This window comes from Ochotona princeps, chromosome 7 (assembly GCF_030435755.1).
Source record: "Ochotona princeps isolate mOchPri1 chromosome 7, mOchPri1.hap1, whole genome shotgun sequence".
NCBI lineage: Eukaryota > Metazoa > Chordata > Mammalia > Lagomorpha > Ochotonidae > Ochotona > Ochotona princeps.
The window spans coordinates 48,461,090-48,479,221 of NC_080838.1; the positions used below are offsets into that span (position 1 = coordinate 48,461,090).

The 18,132-nt window shown below is 41.8% G+C and overlaps 1 protein-coding gene across 1 annotated transcript in view; it reads right to left on the reverse strand.

Annotated features, from left to right (window-relative positions):
• Window positions 1-4,111: 4,111 nt before the first annotated feature.
• METAP1 (methionyl aminopeptidase 1) overlaps window positions 4,112-18,132 on the reverse strand; it is a 31,419-nt gene continuing 17,398 nt past the window's right edge. Inside the window, exons 7-10 of the mRNA XM_058667018.1 lie at window positions 16,297-16,428; window positions 14,285-14,428; window positions 9,877-9,942; window positions 4,112-4,492 (exon numbers count right to left, since the gene is read on the reverse strand). Coding sequence (XP_058523001.1) covers window positions 4,329-4,492; window positions 9,877-9,942; window positions 14,285-14,428; window positions 16,297-16,428 — 506 coding nt within the window. The 3' untranslated portion in view covers window positions 4,112-4,328. The remainder of the gene's footprint in view (window positions 4,493-9,876; window positions 9,943-14,284; window positions 14,429-16,296; window positions 16,429-18,132) is intronic.

The following is an 18,132-nucleotide window of genomic DNA, read 5'->3' on the forward strand; positions in this document are numbered from 1 at the left end:
CCAGGTTTTTGTGCCAACTGGCATGCATGAGAACTATATATTTGGGTGGGCTATGTAGGGGGTCTGGCCAAGGGTCAGATGCTTGAATCACATGATTGACTCATACTGACAGGACTCCAATCTTGGGTTACAGAGCCCATGAACATGTGGTTTGGCCTCATTGTACATGTTGCATGACTAGGCCACCTCCATTGCTGTGCAAAGGCGAAGAACACACCTAGGTGCACATGAAAGGTAAGACTACTTTCTGATGCAAAGACCTCGAGTTGCTCAAAGGGTAGAAAGATGCTGACCAATGTTTCAAACCAAGTTGTACAGCAAGCACCGAAGTCTGCAGACACTTTGTTGGAGCTAGTCATGGAAAGTTAACAGGTCTTAATTTTTTTACACAGAGAATAGCGAAGCATTTGTGGTGGTACAGATGAAATTTACCACAAAGCAGCCAGCAAATTCTCAGAGCAATCAAAATCATGTGGGAGGAACAGCAACAGGCACTGAAAGAATCTGGCTCATGGGAAAAACCCATTAGATGAGGGATTGAAATGGGACAATTAAGTAACTAGTCTAGGGTCACAAGTGGGAGGTGCACATTCCTCACTCTATCTAAATTCCACCCACCCCTCAAGTAACCCTTTCCATCTCTTCGCTCTACCAGGGTCTGGATACAACATGAGACCATTCCCCTTCCCTGGCACATGTGTAGTGTGGTAGCAAGAAAACAGCATGCTTTCTTCTCCCGTGGGCACAGAAGGGAAGACAGAAACGTTTCTCATTTGCCTTTCCCCTCCTGACCCACACCACCTCTATTCATTTCCCATACGTGTCTGTAATCCCCTCACCACTTTAACAAACTCCAAAAGTTACCTTGAAAAAAGATTTTCTAGGGACCAGCATTGTAGCATAGCGGATGAAGTCACTGCCCATGACACCAGCATCTTAAACAGGCACTCATTACAGTCCCAGCTGCTCCATTTCTAATCCAGCTCCCACCAGATTGGGACACTATGGGACCCTACATCCACATGAGACCCAGACAGGGCTCTAAGATCCTGACTTCATCTGGCCCAGCCCTGGCTGATGCAGCCTTTTGGGGAGTGAACCAGTCAATGGAAGATTCCTCTTTCTAACTCTGCCTTTCAAAAAAATAAATTGCATTTAAAAACATGTCAATGCAGATAGAGTGCATTTGGCTCAGCACTTAAGATGCCACTTTGGGGTTGCAAGCAGCACCTGCATCCATGTCAAGAGTAGGGTTTTGAGTCCCAGCTATGCTCTTCATTCCAACTTGCTGCTAGTGCACACCCTAGGCAGCAACAGGACATGTTCAACTACGTGGGCCCTTGCCACCCTCATGGGAAACCTAGACTTAATTCTGGCCTCCTGGCTCCAACTTGGCCCTTGCCAGGCCCAGCTGCAGCTACTACAAATATTTGGGAAGTGATTCAGGGGCTGGATGATGTGTTTGCATGCCTGTGTCTTTATGAAAATAAATATCCTTTTAAAAAGTGAGTGTAAACAAATATTGAGTTTACAAAAAGTTGATAGGATTAAATGTTTTGTCATATGGGACCTAATAAATTTAATAAAGTTAGACATATACAATTACACAAAATTGTAGTATATTTGTATTCCCAAACCAAGAAAAGCATTATTCACCAGTGCAGTGATTTTTTTTTCATTAAATATTTTCCAGGAGGCCCAGCACTATGACTCAATTGGCTAATCTTCCACCTCCAAACATGGGGATCCCATAAGGGCAGTGGATCATGTCCTAGCTGCTTCATTTTCCATCCAGTTCCTTGCTTGTGACCTGAGAAAGCAGGAGAGGATGGCTCAAAGCCGTAGGACACTGCAGACCTGTATGGGAGACCCGGAAGAAGCTCCTGGCTCAGTATCAGTTCAGTTCCAACTGTTGCAGCCACTTGGGAAGCAAGCCAGTAGATGGAAGCTCTTTCTGTATCTCTTTCTCTCTGTAAATCTGCCTTTCCAATAAAGGTAAACAAATCTTAAAGAAAAATCATCCAGTTACTTTCTCAAGATCATTTTCTAAGACACTGAAAAGGTTCTCAGGGCCTGGCACAATAGCCTAATGGCTAAATTCCTCGCCATGCACACACCAGGATCCCATATGGGCACCAGTTCTAATCCCAGCAGCTCCACTTCCCATCCAGCTCCCTGCTTGTGGCCTGAGAAAGCAGTTGAGGACGGCCTTCAGCCATGGGACCCTGCACCCGAAAGGGAGACCCAGAAGAGGTTCCTGGCACCTGGCTTCAGATCAGCTCAGCTCCAGTCATTGTGACCACTTGGGAAGTCAATCAGCAGATAGAAGATCTTCCTATCTCTTCTTTGTATATAGGACTTTCCAATAAATAAATACATAAATAGTTTTTCTCTTTCCCCCAACTCCCCACCTCAACCCCCATATTAGCCCCCTCTTTCGGTATACCCCGTTTTTCTGCGGGGAGAGAGTTCACCAATTTTTCAAACGATTATTATCTCTCCCTAGCTCCCCCTCCCTGCCACTCCCCCAGCTTTCCCTCCCTAAGTAGTTTTTCACCCCTTTCAACATGTTTTTTTCCCCTGAAGGCTTACTGGGGAGAGGGGAGTGGAATCAAACATAAAAATAAAAATAAACATTAAGAAAACCCTACTAACTAGGTAGCATCCTGTTGTACAAATGCTCAAAACACATGGCTGTCCCTCAAATACTGTTGGCAGACACTGATGCGTTCAGCATAGTTCCACAATTGTGTAGTCACAAACCTGAAACAGGATTCTCACTGGAATGGTCCTGAGTTTATTTCAGATGATGCAATTAGCCTGCCAGGCCCACCCTGCCCTTCGAAGACCCAGACAAATGCAGCAGAGCTGATGCCTGCATGGTGGGATAATCAGTCAAACTCTTTAATCTCCCTTTACACATTACATTAATATTCATATTGCAAGGCAGTCCATTCACAATTAGCACAGTCTGTTAAAAACAACACGCACATACCCACCAAAGTCTACCAGATTCAGTCACTTTGCTAAATCATTAAAATAATAAAAGTAATGAAAACATTGTCATAATTCTCTTAAAGCAATAAGGTCTGAGGCACTCTGGGAAAGATGTTCTCTTACAAGTATAACATGTCAGTGGTATCAAATTGCATTACAGGATAGTCATCAGAGACCCAGTAATAAAGTACACTGCAATGACAATGACTTTATGATCTGATATGTTCCCTACACAAACAATCCTGTTTGGACAACCGTTGAAAGGAACAAAGGTATCAGGCAGCTGTGGTCATTTTTCAACCAACTAAAGCTGAGGTGGTGTCTTCACACCAAAGACCACTGCATCTCTACTGCAAGGTTACAGTACTCAAGCATGTTCCTTTCACCTTACCTGACTTCCTAATTGTTAGAATCGAACAGCTAGCTGACTCACTGTGCTCACAGCTGGCGAAATGTCAGAGTACTCCCTGCTCCCTTTCAATTGCAACCTCCACCCTCCTCTCGGCATTTCCAAAACATACCTTGAGATAAAACAGAGGCCCCTCTTCCCAGAGGGTTTCTTTCCTTCCATTTTTGACCGAATAAATCTGAATTAGCAGTATAACACAAAACCCTCATGTCGTGCAGCAGCCAACCCCCACTTAGAGCATGGCTGTTTCTACTAGACTCTAAAAAAGCTTGACACACTTTTTTTAAAAGTGAATTTGCCCACATTCATTTAGACACACAGCCTGCACTGGTGAGAAGATCACACTGAGTGAGTACTTCCCCATGCACAATTTGCAGCGGTAATTAGCACAGGGAGGGCAATTCTTCAAGTGGGAATTAGGTCACTGCAAGGCAGGGGTCCGCTGATGACAGTAGGTAACCCTGACTGAGCAGAATCAGCACAAACTCCAGGTCATGTAGTGTTCCATCGTTATGTCTATGGAATTTAAAGGGATCCATATATTTCCATATATACATATTAAAAAAAATCTAAACAGAAACGACAAAAGCTTCAAAGATTTTCATCTTCAACATTCACCTGGAAGCAGCTGGCTCTTGACGGTCGGTTTGCAGCAGTGCTTAAAGGACAAAGGAGAAAACAGGTGTGCAGAGATGGGGGCAGGGAGAAGCTGAGCAAGGTTTTATTTATTCTTCTCAGCCTGTTCCGATTCAAGCCAAGTTCTTGAGGACACATATCAAATGCTGCAGTCTTTTTTTTTTTTAATCTATTGTCAAAACAAAACTAGTTGTAAAAAAATTTCCTCTTCCTTCTGTACTTTCAATAAAATGCACAGTACGGTAAGAGTGTATTACAGAGCTGTTGGATCTCATGTTGTGAGGAGCTAGAACTGGGACATGAAGTGAGGCCGCGCACTATCGGGGCGACGGGTCAGGATCTCACAGCCAGTGTCTGTGACCAGCAGCGTGTGCTCAAACTGAGCAGAGCGCTTGCCGTCTCTCGTCACTGCAGTCCAACCGTCGGGCCAGGTTTCATCCTGCCATCCACCTAAAACAAACAAGCAAGCAAAGTTCTTAATTTCGCCACTCAGTTTTCTAAACTAGCTTTCATAGGAAGTACCTTATCAAGGAGAAAAACGATTAGAAACCTGATCATTAAGATCCCATTTGCCAAGTCACTTGCTTTAGTTCAAGCCTTCCCAACTTCAGTACAAACGAACTCACGGTATTTTCATCTTCTTGACTGTTGAAAATTTACAGGTTTTTATATTTTCAAATACCAAATCAAAAAAGATACTTCCAAAATTAAAAACTGGGTCACATTTTGGTAGACAGTCACAGCACTCACAGTAGCACCTTGGACTTTGCTACCCTTTGCTATTCATAACTTCGGCATCAAACCAGACCATGGACTATGTCTGTCATGAAATTATTTCCATAATTTGAATTTAAATAAATATATATGCATTTAGCTTATTTGTCTGTTTTATTGGAAGGTCAGAACTACAGAGAAAAGCAGAGACAGAGAGAAGGATCTTCTATCCGCTGATCCACTTCCCAAGCAGACACAACCACCAGAGCTGAGCTGATCTGAAGCCAGGAGCCCAGAGCTAAGAGCCTCTTCTGGGTCTCCCACACTGGTGTAGGGTCCCAAGGCTTTGGGCCATCTTCAACTGCATTTCCAGGCCACATATCAGGGAGCTGGATGGAAGTGGAGCAGTTGGGACACAAACCACAGCCCAAATGGGTTCCTGGTGCATACAAGGCAAGGACTTTAGCCACTAGGCTACTGTGCCAGGCCCAAACTTTTATATTATTACTGAAGTTAATTCTTGTCATAATTTTTAAATGGCAGGCCTACCACCAAGTTGTAGGAACAGATAACACTGTAGAATGTTTGTAGAATAATGGTGTTACCAGAAAGAGGCGCAAAGAGAAAGAAGCAGAGATGGCAAGACAGAGAGAATAGGAGGAGGCAGAGAGTCGAGCCGAGACTACAGGAGGAGAGCACAGGGCCAGTGAAGGCAGTGGCAAGATGACAACAGAAAGTCAGGGAGTGGGAAGACAGAAGGCAGAGTGAGCAGACAGCTAAGACCCAAGAGAATCTCACGTAGAATGAGAGCAGCAACTCTGGTAAAGGTGTGTTTACAGACTTTCTTGTTTCAAAATTAAAGGCCCTACTCTTCCCCCAAAATTCAAGGTCCAGCACAACAGCCTCGTGGCTAAAGTCCATGCCTTGCACCTTTCAGGAGACCCAGAAGAAACTCCTGGCTCCTGGTTCCAGCTGTTGCGGCCACTTGGGGCGTAAATCAGTGGACAGAAGGTCTTTCTCTCTGCATCCCCTTCTCTATATCTGCCTTTCCAATAAAAATAAATCTTTAAAAAAAAAATCAATATGTTCTTTAGTATGAGTAATCTTCAGGCGAAACATACTACTTAAGACCTCAATGACACACACCCAAATCCCAGAACACAGACTTCAGTATCAAATTCCAAGCTAGGAAGAAAACAGAAAGCATCTTAAAGTCAGTCCAAGTTTTGTTCAACAGCCAAGGATGAATAATTTCAGATGTACTGACCTTTACACAGGTGGCTTTAGGACACACTGAACTCTGATTTGCTCCTGCTCTTTTTTTTTTTTTTAAGAGTGATTGATTTTTTGTTGTTGTTGTTGGAAAGTCAGACATATTAGAGAAGAGGAGACAAAGAGAAAGATCTTCCATCTAATGATTCACTCCCCAAGCGGCCACAGTGGCCAGACCTGAGCCAATCCGAAGCCAAGAGCCCAGAGCATTCTCTGGGTCTCCCATGCGGGTGTAGGGTCCCAAGGTTTTAGGCCATCCTTTATTGCTTTCCCAGGCCATAAGCAGGGAACTGGATGGGAAGAGGGGCTGCTAAATTAGAACTCGCACCCATATGGGATCCCAGCACATGCAAGGTAAGGACTTTAGCCGCTAGGCTACCACACCGGGCCCTCTTCCTGCTCTTAAAATACAAGGTTCTTTAGTAATGTCAAGTCAAATATATTTAGCCATGATCTTTGGAATTGAAGACTTTGCATTCCACAGCAGAGACTAAACCTAGCTAAGTTATTATCAAATACATGCTATATATTAAAAGTACAAAAATCAAAGTTACATAGAAGGAAGGTGAGATCATCTATCCAGTAGTCCACTCCCAAATGGCCACAACAGCCAGCCCTAGGCCAGGCCAAATCTAGAAAACAGGGATCCAAACACTTGGACCATTTTCAGCTATCTTTCCCGGGACATTAGCATGGATCTAAATCAGAAGTGGAATAGCCGGAACTTAAGTCAGTACCTAAATTGCAAGCGAACACTGCAAGCAGCAGCTTTACTTGCTATGCCACAATGCCAGCCCCTATTGTGTGGTAACTGGATGACTACCTAAGCTGGTTATACAGAAACATACTTGCTAACTCCTGGAAATGGCAAACTATTTTCGCCAATCAGGTGCCAGTTAATAAAACTATGTGGGAACTACAGAACATTCTTGGAAAACTGGATTAAAATGTTTTCTTTTGTGCAAAAAATTCTGAAATCCATGCATAAAAGAATCTCCCAAAAATTCATAAAAGATTCACATTGTAGGGCTCGGCGGCGTGGCCTGGTGGCTAAGGTCCTTGCCTTGATCCCATGTGGCCGCTGGTTCTGATCCCGGCAGCTCCACTTCCTCTCTGTCTCTCCTCCTCTCAGTATATCTGACTTTGTAATAAAAATAAAATAAATCTTTAAAAAAAAAAAAAAAAAGATTCACATTGTGAAAAAATTACACAGATTTCAAAACTTTCTGCACAAAAACAGTTTTTAATTCAATTTTCCAGGAATTTCCTGAAGTACTTTAATGTACCACCAAAACAATTTCCTCCCCTGCTGACGCACTCAGTTGATCTTACAATTGGCTGCACACAAGAATCTTCTTATTCCGGAAGGAAGACAGAAACATGGCCTCACATTTACCTTGTGTAATTCTTTAAAGGCCGCAAGGCACTGTCTACAAATACAAACCATCCCAATTCTTACAGCAGTCCTGGGGTGGTTGACAGGACAAGGACAGCAATTTGTACGTTACAGAAAAGGGCCATACAGAATCAGGAGAGCAACAGGCTACAGGATGACTTCTAAACGCCACCCGAGGAACTCACGCCCTGCTCAAGCCCTGCTCACACAGTGACTCACTTCTAAGGAAGAGAATGGAAGTCGCCCCTAGTGTCATTTAATATAGAGCAAAGCACACAGAAGCCTTATTACAGGCCCCCATTGCTATAATGAGAACCCAAAAAGCCAACTTTGCTTTCACTGTGACATGCCTACCTCTGCGAATAAGCACAGTGGGAATTAATTAGGCTGCCAAGGATAGAGACATCCCCGTCATGTTTTCCACACAGTGACAGCCTGCCATTCCACAAAAGTTAAGAAGAGCTTATGAAGGGTCAGTTGTTTGCCCCTGTGAGATGGCTTTTGCAACCGATGTGAGCTTGAGAGTTAATGTCACTGATAATGTCTTGGTGAGTGGGCCTTTGACAATTTACACACAGGGGCACATCAAAGCCCATGCCATTTCTGGACACCTTATAGTGTGCTAACCATTGCCTCAGAATCTGGCCCAGACATGTAGCACACCTTCTGGGAAAGGGCTTGATATATATCCTAAATATTAATGCAAGTGATGGGAGTGAGAGCTGAAACTGCTATGGCAATAAAAATAGTTATTGTTATCTCAAAGGCTAGTCTGTCTTTGCAATTTTTTTAGAGCATAGAATATGTAACTGCTTTAGCTGCTTTTATAATTTTTAGCTAGAGGAATTAAGGATGCTTTTATTAAGGAAATATGCTTTCAATTATTATTTTACTGTTTATGGGGTTGTTGAGCCTATAGTTGTAGGGGGATTTAATATTTGAAACTTTTGTCTTAGATATTACATTTTTTCCCTTGTAACCTATTTTCCCATTAAATAATGGGTAAATTGTAGAAATAGAAATGTGGTAGGAACGTAATACTGATTAGCAGGTAATCACATGTGTCTTGGCCTTGGAGTCCTGGCTTTCACTCCATGACTGCTACTGAACAATGAATAATGGCTTGCTTTAAAGAATATGAATACAGTATTTTGCAGAATTATCTTTAGGAGCACCTGCTCAGCTCTGAAGTGCAGACGCAATGACCAAATGTCTGTACATGTCCTCTTAGTCTTGAAGTAAAAATAGAACAATTAGTTGTTTGTGTAGAGGCTTGTAATGTGTCTGAGTAAATAAAAAGGACAGCTGCTTCTTGAGCTGTAGCAAGAGCGCACGAAGTGACAATGTCCGAGTCCTTCTTTATCACCGACTCCATGCACCCTTCCCGAGCTCCGAACTCAGCTGCAGCTGGACTCTGGCGCCTACAATCATGTGGGAAACCAGGAAGAAGCTCCTGGCTCCAGATTAAGTCAGCTCTAGCCATTGCAGCCATTTGGGAAGTGAACCAACAGATGGAATATCTAAATGCCCCCCTTTCAAATAAAAATATAAAAAAAGAAAAAAAGAGCTCATGAGTTGAAACTAACAAATTCTGCCACACAAACTAAGTCAGTGACTGGAGCTAAGTTATTTAAGCTCTTCAAGAATCAGCTTGCATCCCTGTCCGATGACAATAACAGCCATCTCATTAACTATTCAGAATTAAATGAGCTGACCGCCACTGCACAGGGTGGTTGGTTCAGTAGATGGTCTACTTCTTTTTTCCTTTTCATTCCCCTCCTTGTAAATCAAGTCCTGCTATACTGGCTTGATGCTGGACATGGACCATTACAATGTACCCTGTGATGGGATCATTAATAAAAGGGACCAGGAGGCAAGCACTTCAGCATCCACTGACAGCGGGAGAACTATCACAAAGGCAGTATTCTTTTCTTTCCAACTCTTAGAATAAATTTTCAGGACCCGGCACGATAGCATAGTGGTTAAAGTCCTCGCCTTGCACGCCCCGGGATCCCATATGGGCACAGGTTCTAATACTGACAGCCCTGCTTCCCATCCAGCTCCCTGCTTGTGGCCTGGGAAAGCAGTCGAGGACGGCCCAAAGCCTTGGGACCCTGCACCCGTGTGGGAGACCCAGAAGAGGCTCCTGGCTTCAGATTGGCACAGCACCGGCCGTTGCACTCACTTGGGGAGTGAATCATCGGATGGAAGATCTTCCTCTCTCTCTCCTCCTCTCTGTACATGCACCTTTCCAATAAAAAAAAAATCTTAAAGAAAAAATAAATTTTCTGTTTTCAAGATGAAACTGAACCAAGTTCAAGATAAGAAGAGGACTGGTAACGAAACGGGAAGAAAAGCAAGTAAACAGAACAGATCACTATTCTGATAAGTAACCAAAAAAAGATAAAAATTCAATTGAAAATGTTAAAAGCATCGTTTCATTTTTTCTCACCTTCGCAAATCATTGGCTCAATTGTAAACACATGGCCCGACTTCATGACTCCAACTGCTTTATTTTCTGAAATTAAAGGGAAAAAATTTTCAATAGTAGCAACAATCAACAACTGAATAGCTCAACAGAAAGAATACACAACTCCTTTCGGAGAGTCTGACATGACTTCCTCCTGTCCTGACTCCCCTTCTTAAAGCTTATCATTCAACAGACAGGTATTAGTACTGGTGACACCCCCCAGCCTTAGGGCAGAGTTCATTCGGCTCATACTGCCCCTAGGAAAATACAGATAGGTCCACAGGTGTGTTTCAAACATGACTATTACTTCCATAAAAGGAAAAATGCCACCACTTATATTTTCCATTGTTAGAATTATAATCACAGAACCAAACTTTCATTATTCACCCATGAGCAGCAATGTGAAGATAAAAAAAGAATGGCAGGTCTTTCAGATAACAGAAGTCCCCCAGCCCTCTGGGGGCCAAGGGAATATGTGGTTTTTTGTGTGTGTACAGAGGCACAATCCATAGAAACAACAACAGAATATTTATAGTTTTTCTCTTGGAGTGAGAAACAAAGTCTCTGCATTACCATATTTTGTGAAATGCTGAAGAGACTACTCTCCCTCCTAGCTGAAAATCAATTCCATTGCTAAACACTTTTTAAAATGTTTTTGCCCAACTTCACTGATAACCCTCATGACCACCATGAGACACACAGGTATGAGCTCGTGTTCACATCTATAATCAATGAAAAAAAGACCAAAATGTCTTAAGATAGAGATAGGTATTTTCAGACAACTGGAGACACAAATAAAGAATTAGTTTAAAGTTCAGGTAAAAATTGCTGAATAAAAAAAAAAAATTGCTGAATAAATATCTGTATTTGCTCTGAGCAACCACTAGATGGCACACTCACAGGCCTTACTGGGTTTCTTTGTAGGGTAGTCAGAATCTCAACTTCCTACAGAGCCCAAGGAGGCTGCACCTACTGGACTCCACTCATTCCAGGAGTGCTCCGATCTACCCACACATTTATATCCCTGCAATCTCCTGGTGAATCGTAATCATGCTTTTCACTATCCTGGATTACCAAAATACACTCAATGCAAATTACAAATCCAGTTTCTAAATTCAGGCAATCTTAAGAGGGAGAAAAAACTTGTTAAATTTCTCATTTCTAATCTCATAAACTTTCTCTCAAAATTACAAGCAACTTACTACATATACGTGACTGGCTTATAAAATAAGCCAAAAAGACACAATGTCAAGAGGATAAGTGTCCCACAAAGAAGGAAGCGGAGCAGAGAGGATTTGAACTGGCATCGTATCATACAGGTGGAGGCTTAGCGCACTATGGCACAGCGTTGGCCCATATATCACTGCAGCATTTTATCAAATACTTTGAAAATAATGAACAGCTATTAAATACCTGTCTCACAGAATCACAGTAACCCACATTCTCAATTAGGGTATTACCACAATTTCCCAACCATTAATAACTTTTTTTTTTAAGATTTATTATTATTATTGGAAAGCCAGATATACAGAGAGGAGGAGAGACAGAGAGGAAGATCTTCCATCCAATGTTTCACTCCCCAAGTGAGCCGCAACGGGCCGGTGCTGTGCCAATCCGATGCCAGGAACCAGGAACCTCTTCCAGGTCTCCCACGCGGGTGCAGGGTCCCAAGGCTTTGGGCCGTCCTCGACTGCTTTCCCAGGCCACAAGCAGGGAGCTGGATGGGAAGCAGGGCTGTCAGTATTAGAACCTGCGCCCATATGGGATCCCGGGGCGTGCAAGGCGAGGACTTTAACCACTATGCTATCGTGCCGGGCCCCATTAATAACTTTCAAAAAGCAGCAAGCTGAACTCTCCACTAATAAAAAGAATTTTCTTACACAGAAGAGGTGGAAAGAAGTTATACAACAATTTCCTGGTTCCTCCCTCTTGTGGGGTAATAGTTACAAACCAAAGCAGCATTATTTGCATTTTAATAGGTTTCTTTGACTCAAAATACCCTCGACAATTTCCTGTAACATTTCCCTAAAAGTATCACAACATATTTTGCCTTAAATAAACTCAATTTACACTTTAATTTTTATAGACATATCAAATCCATATAATGAAATATATCTAGTACCTGCCTTTATCAGAATTGTCTAAGTAAATGAAAAGGTGGTAGGGCTGGCAAGGAGGCTTAACATGTTAATCCCCTACTTGCAAGCACTAATATCCAATATGGTCACTGGTCCCAGCTGCTCCACTTCCAATCCAGCTCTCTGCTTATGACCAGGGAAAGCAGCAGAGGAAGTCCCAAAGCCCAGGGACCCTGTGCCCATGTGGGAAAGCTGCAAATAGGCTCCTGACTTCAGATCAGCTCACTTCCGGCCATTACAGCCATTTGGGGAGTAAGCCAGAAGAAGAAAGAGCTTTCTCTGTCTCCTTTCTGTCTCTTCTTCTCTCTGTAAATCTGACTTTCTAATAAAAATTTTAAAATTTTTTAAAAACTTAAAAAAACCCGTCAGATGGTATCTCTTGCCAAAAGCACTACACTGTGTGACATCATAAAAATAACCCATTCCCCCTTTAAGAAAATATTTATTTTTTTTAACTTTTTTTTATTTATTATTTTTAATTCATTAATTACATTGCATTATGTGACACAGTTTCATAGGTACTTGGGTTCTCCCCACCCCTCCCCAAACCCTCCCACTATGGTGGATTCCTCCACCCTGTTGCATAACCACAGCTCAAGTTCAGTTGAGATTCCCCCATTGCAAGCGTATACCAAACATAGAGTCCAGCATCCCATTGTCCACTGGCTCTGTCTTCAGACCAGAAGGGGTATACCTAAGAAAATATTTATTTTTATTGGAAAGGCAGATTTATAGAGAGAAGCAGAGAACAAGAGAGAAAGACTTTCCATCCATTGGTTCACTCCCCAAGTGGCTGTCATGGGCAGAGCTGAGCCAATCCAAAGCCAGGATCCAGGAGCTTCTGGGTCTTCCACGCAGGCGCAAATTCACAAGGCTGTGGCCTGTCCACCACTGCCTTTCCAAGCTACAAGCAGGAAGCTGGATGGCAGATGGGAGTAGCTAGAACCAGCACTGACGCCTATATGGAATCCCAATGTTTGAAAGGGGGAGGATCAGCCAGCTGAGCCTACACCCAGGTTCCCAAATCCCCTTCTTTCAGAAACTCTGCTGTCTGTCAAGAGGCCTTCAAGAATCTATATGTTAGTTCAAATTTTCTTGCCTCTGTAAGGGCCAGTGTCTGTGTTCCTGCACATATTCACAACACGTACCCACACATCCTACAGGAATAAGTATTCTTAGTCTATAAAAGGAATGCACACTCATGTGATTCAGAGCTATCATGATCGAATGACTGAGAAGGGATATCATCATTGTCATCATTCCAAAGCTACACATCAGCAACCTCTCATGTACGATTTCATGTGATGTCCTACGTGCTTTTCCTATATGATTGCAATTATTGTAACAATTCCATTAAGGTATTAATCCCCACCTACTGTTCAGATGAAAAAACATGAATAGCAGAAATTCAAGAAAGTGTTTACATTGGCAATGGCTCAATAGACACAGTGAATCTCTTCCCAGGTCACTAGGATAGAAAGCTTTCATTTCTGGCACTTGAACTAACAGCCAGGCTTCTGCACATGTCCTCTCTCCAGAGAACAGGTTGCTGAAGACACTGTTCTGATACTTCCTGTTATATTCCAGCTCACAGCTTTCAACCTGAGGCCAGGTGTTTATTCCTCTCTGTTTACACGTTGAACTGTACAGACCACACAGATATTAAGAACGCAAATCAAGTAAAATAAACTGATTTTATCAAAGGAATCAGAATATTGATAGCCAGACACATGGGGCAGTGTTAATTTTTCAACAAAATTAATTTGCTTTTCTTCAAGATTTTAAGCTAAATTACATTTCTCAATCTTCCCAGTAGCTGGACATGGCTACATGACTGAAATCCTGACAAAGGAAATAAATGTCAGTGATTTATGCCACATCCGGGCTGCCTCATTAAAACCTCTCAAGTACAGCCCTCCTCCAAGCTTTTCTCCCTCCCCCCCCTGCTGCCCACACTATTTGCTGACCAGAAGGCCAAGAGCCAAGATGTTCACGAAAGCCCTGGATAAAGAGCTCTGGTCACAAAGCAATGGCCTTGACCACACAGTGGAGAAACACACCCACCTTGCTCTGTTACGTGGAGCAAGGCACAAACTCAGATTTCACCTGAGGAAATGTATATTTTGGGGTTGTATTATTTTTAATATCTAACAGATTAAAGAATCCAAAAGAATACATCATCTTAAATATCTGGATTAGTATTCGCTGAATAAATGAATAGCACATTAAAAACCTTTGTGAACAATACTTACTGGCATAATGAGGGACATTGGGGGCTGTATGGAAGAGTTTGTGGATCCCATGCCCACAGTAGCTTCGTACAACAGAAAACCCATTTGCTTGGGCATGTTTCTGAATAATGTTTCCCAGTTCTCTGTATCGAACACCAGGTTTCACTGAAAGGAAAAGAGAAGACACAATGTAGAGCAACAACAAACATTTGGTAAGCATACTACCCATCTGCCAGGAAGCTTTCTAACGGTTCTGTATGCCTTCTCATTGAAAGATAAGGAGACCTAGGCACAAAAGGGCTACATGGCCACCTAATGGCAGAGCTTTGGTTCAAACAGTGGCACCTAAAGTCAGGAACCAAAGAAGGGCATTTTGTAAAATTAAGGAGTTGAGGACAAGCATCTTCTTGCTTCCTCTAGCAATAGAGAGAAAAAAAAAAAAAAAAAAAAAGAAAACCAGCTCTCTTTGGATCCTTCCCTCAGGTCAAGTGTTCTACTCTAGCCAAGTGGGAAAACATTACAGCAGCAGCAAAGCAAATGTCCAAAAGTAACTTGACTTGTTCCAAGGTTCCATCTGGTCAGCTTCTCGAAGAATTATTTCCCCTGTACTTCTTCACCCCTCAAAAATGATTCTCCATCTATCCAGGCTGCCTCTGCAGTAGATGTTGGGGTAAAATATAAAAAGTACATAATGGATTTCTTATTATATTGAGTTTTATTACATGTATTACTGTTTCAATAAAAAACAAAATCAAACTGGGGTTTCTCATCGCCCCTCAGGCTCTGCTAGTACTAAGGCCCCTGCACCCACATGAAATCTGGAAGAAGCTACGAGCTCCTGGCTTCATCTGTGACAGCCCCAACTACTGAGGCTACTCGGGGAAGTGAACCAACAGATGGAAGAGTCTCTTTTTCTCTCCATCTCTCCCTCTCCTGTGTAACTTCTACCTTTCAAATAAATAAATTACGTTTTTTAAAAAAGAAATACTAAACGCTGAAGTTTTCACCTCGCAACACCACCAAGAACACTAAAGTTTTCAAATAGTTACCAGTGAATAAGTAAAACTAATTTTACATACTAATATACAAAAATATTACATTTTCATTTCTTCGATTTTATAAAATCAGTAAAAACATCATAGCCCATCCATGTAAAAGAACAGACCAACAACAGGCTGAACTACAACTTCTTTTGCAGAGTACCAGTTCCATTCCTGGCTACTACACTGCTGATCCAGCTTCCTGCTGATGGACCCTGGGAGAGAGCAGGTCATGACTCGTGTGCTTTGGCCATTGTCACCCACTTGAGATGCAGCTGGCTTAGCCTGGATACTGCAGGCATTCGGAGAATGAGCTCATAGAAGGAAGCACACCACAGACTTTCATTGTCACTCTCTCTGCCTTTCCAATGAATAAATAACAGAATAGGTATATCTGTGTTAAGTAGGTACACATGTGACTCGGAAAGTTTTTAAAAATATTACTAGCTAAAAAACACCAAAAAAAAAAAAGCAAAAAAACCCACACAAACACCAAATCACAGAACATCACTGACAGCATCGTTCTATTTAACCCAACCAAATGTATAACATGTGTTACGTATTTGTGAAATGAGCACACAGGAGAAAGCAAAAACTAGACGTTACCAGTATCCCTCAGCAGAGGACAGGGAAAGTGCAAGCTTGAAGGAGGGTTGCTCACTTTTTTGTCATAATATTCAACTGCTTATTTTTTATAATCAGAAGACATTTATGTAAGTCAAAGAATAAAAAAAAAGGGCAGAAACAAAATCTCCACTAAAAAACTATCCACACAATTCTCTTCATTTAGCACAGAACGGTAAGTCACAGACGATCAATGAACGCTAACTAGTTACTTGCTCCATCCCCATCTTAGGATTCCCAAATCGCCCTTCAACCTGTCACTGCTAAAGCCCAAAGCTAACTCGAATAGAGGAACAGACCCAGGTAACGAAAGCATGGTCCTGCCCAGCCCCTCCAACACAGCAGTGCCAGCGGATGCCCAGCACTGACCTGCATCGATGGCTTGCATTAGACACTCATACGTGGTCTGAACAAGCTTCCGTGCTCCCTCATCCACATCACCAACAAAAAAGGTCTCATTCAGGTCCCCGTGGTAACCATTGCGATACAAGGTGATGTCCACTGCAAAAGAAGGTGCAAACATGAAGACAACATTATTTTATCCCAAGCTATCACTGTTTTCCTAATATGAAAGCTTCAAGAGCCTAATGAAGAAAAGAGCCACTATATTTTCAAATCAGACCCAAGAGAAACTCCTGAATGCCACGTAACTCACCCACTGTGGAAAATAGGAGTATGGCCACACAGCACAAGCCAGATGGTGACTTTTATGTTCTTTATTAGACCACTGGTGCCACAAGAAAAATGTATGCAGGATACAGTCATACAAAATAACTAACATGAGTTAGTAATATTAAAGTGAGGACTTTGTTATGTTCTGGCATAAAAGAGGGAATAGTTTCTCACATATTGAACAGGGTTCTTCTTGCTTCTGGGGAACAAGCAAACAGAATTTAAACAATTCTACATTTGTTTTAAAAAAATTCAGTTGCCTTTCATCTATATGTGAATATTCATATTTCTCTAACACACACTACTATAATATCACTATAATGAACATACACAATGTGTATCCACAGAGCACATTAAACGAACATTTTTAACTCCTCAATTTCAATCAACCTCAATACTGCAGGATAGACATTTCAGCCTTACTTCAATACACAGTATTGAAAAAAACCTCACTACCACCTAACTCCTGTGAGACTGGCCTACATTCAGAATTCGAAAAACAACACATGCTGGCGTGGATGTGGGGAGAAAGGTACCCTCCTTCACTGCTGGTGGGAGTGTAGGCTAGTACAATCATTGTGGAAATCCATATGGAGAGTGCTTGGAAAATTGCAAATAAACCTGCCATATGACCCAGCAATCCCGCTCTTAGGAATATACCCAACAGAAGTAAAATCTGCATATGAGAAGGGAATCTGTAATCCTATATTTACTGCAGCACAATCTACAATAGCAATGACATGGAAACAAACCAGATGTGCGTCTAAGGAAGAATGGTTAAAAAACTGTGGTACATCTACTCAATGGAATATTATTCAGCTGTCAAGAAGAACGATATTATTCTATTTAAAACCAGGTGGTCCCAACTAGAAACTGTTATGCTCAGTGAAATGAGTCAATCACAAAAGAATAAATACCATATATTCTCTCTCATATAAGGAAGCCAACATGGAAAGGGTAACTCCAATAGTCCAATCTATACTGTTTTTTTGAGCGTCTGTTGGCTGTTTTGGCTGTGTCTCAGATGTTTTGATGTTTTTATGTTGGTTTGTTGGCTCCCAAATAATTTCTTTTCTCTAGTGGAGTTCATCAAGTGCCCATGGAGTATGGCAACATACTTCCTAAGAGACTTCTGTGTTTCCTTTTAGTTAAGCATGTGCTGCCTACTCAGTGGCACATTACTTAATCAAGGTGCTACAATTTGTTGTTAACATTGTTGCTGTTGTTATTCATGCTGTGATTGATGTGGCTGTTATGAAATGATGTCAATCCGAAAAACTAGTTAAAAAAAAATGTTCTAGATATGAGAAAAAAAATGTCTTTGGTATTTTGAGATTGCAATAAGCTTGTAAATTGCTTTAAGTACGATGGGTATTTTGATGATATTAATACTTTCAATATATAGGAACTTGATTTTAACAGATAATTTTGTACTATGAATGTTTACTGTTAGTACCAGGTGTGAAATATGGCTTTTTGTTATTGTTATACTTTTGTTTTCAAAAGATTAATTTTTCTGGCCGAAAGTCTTAA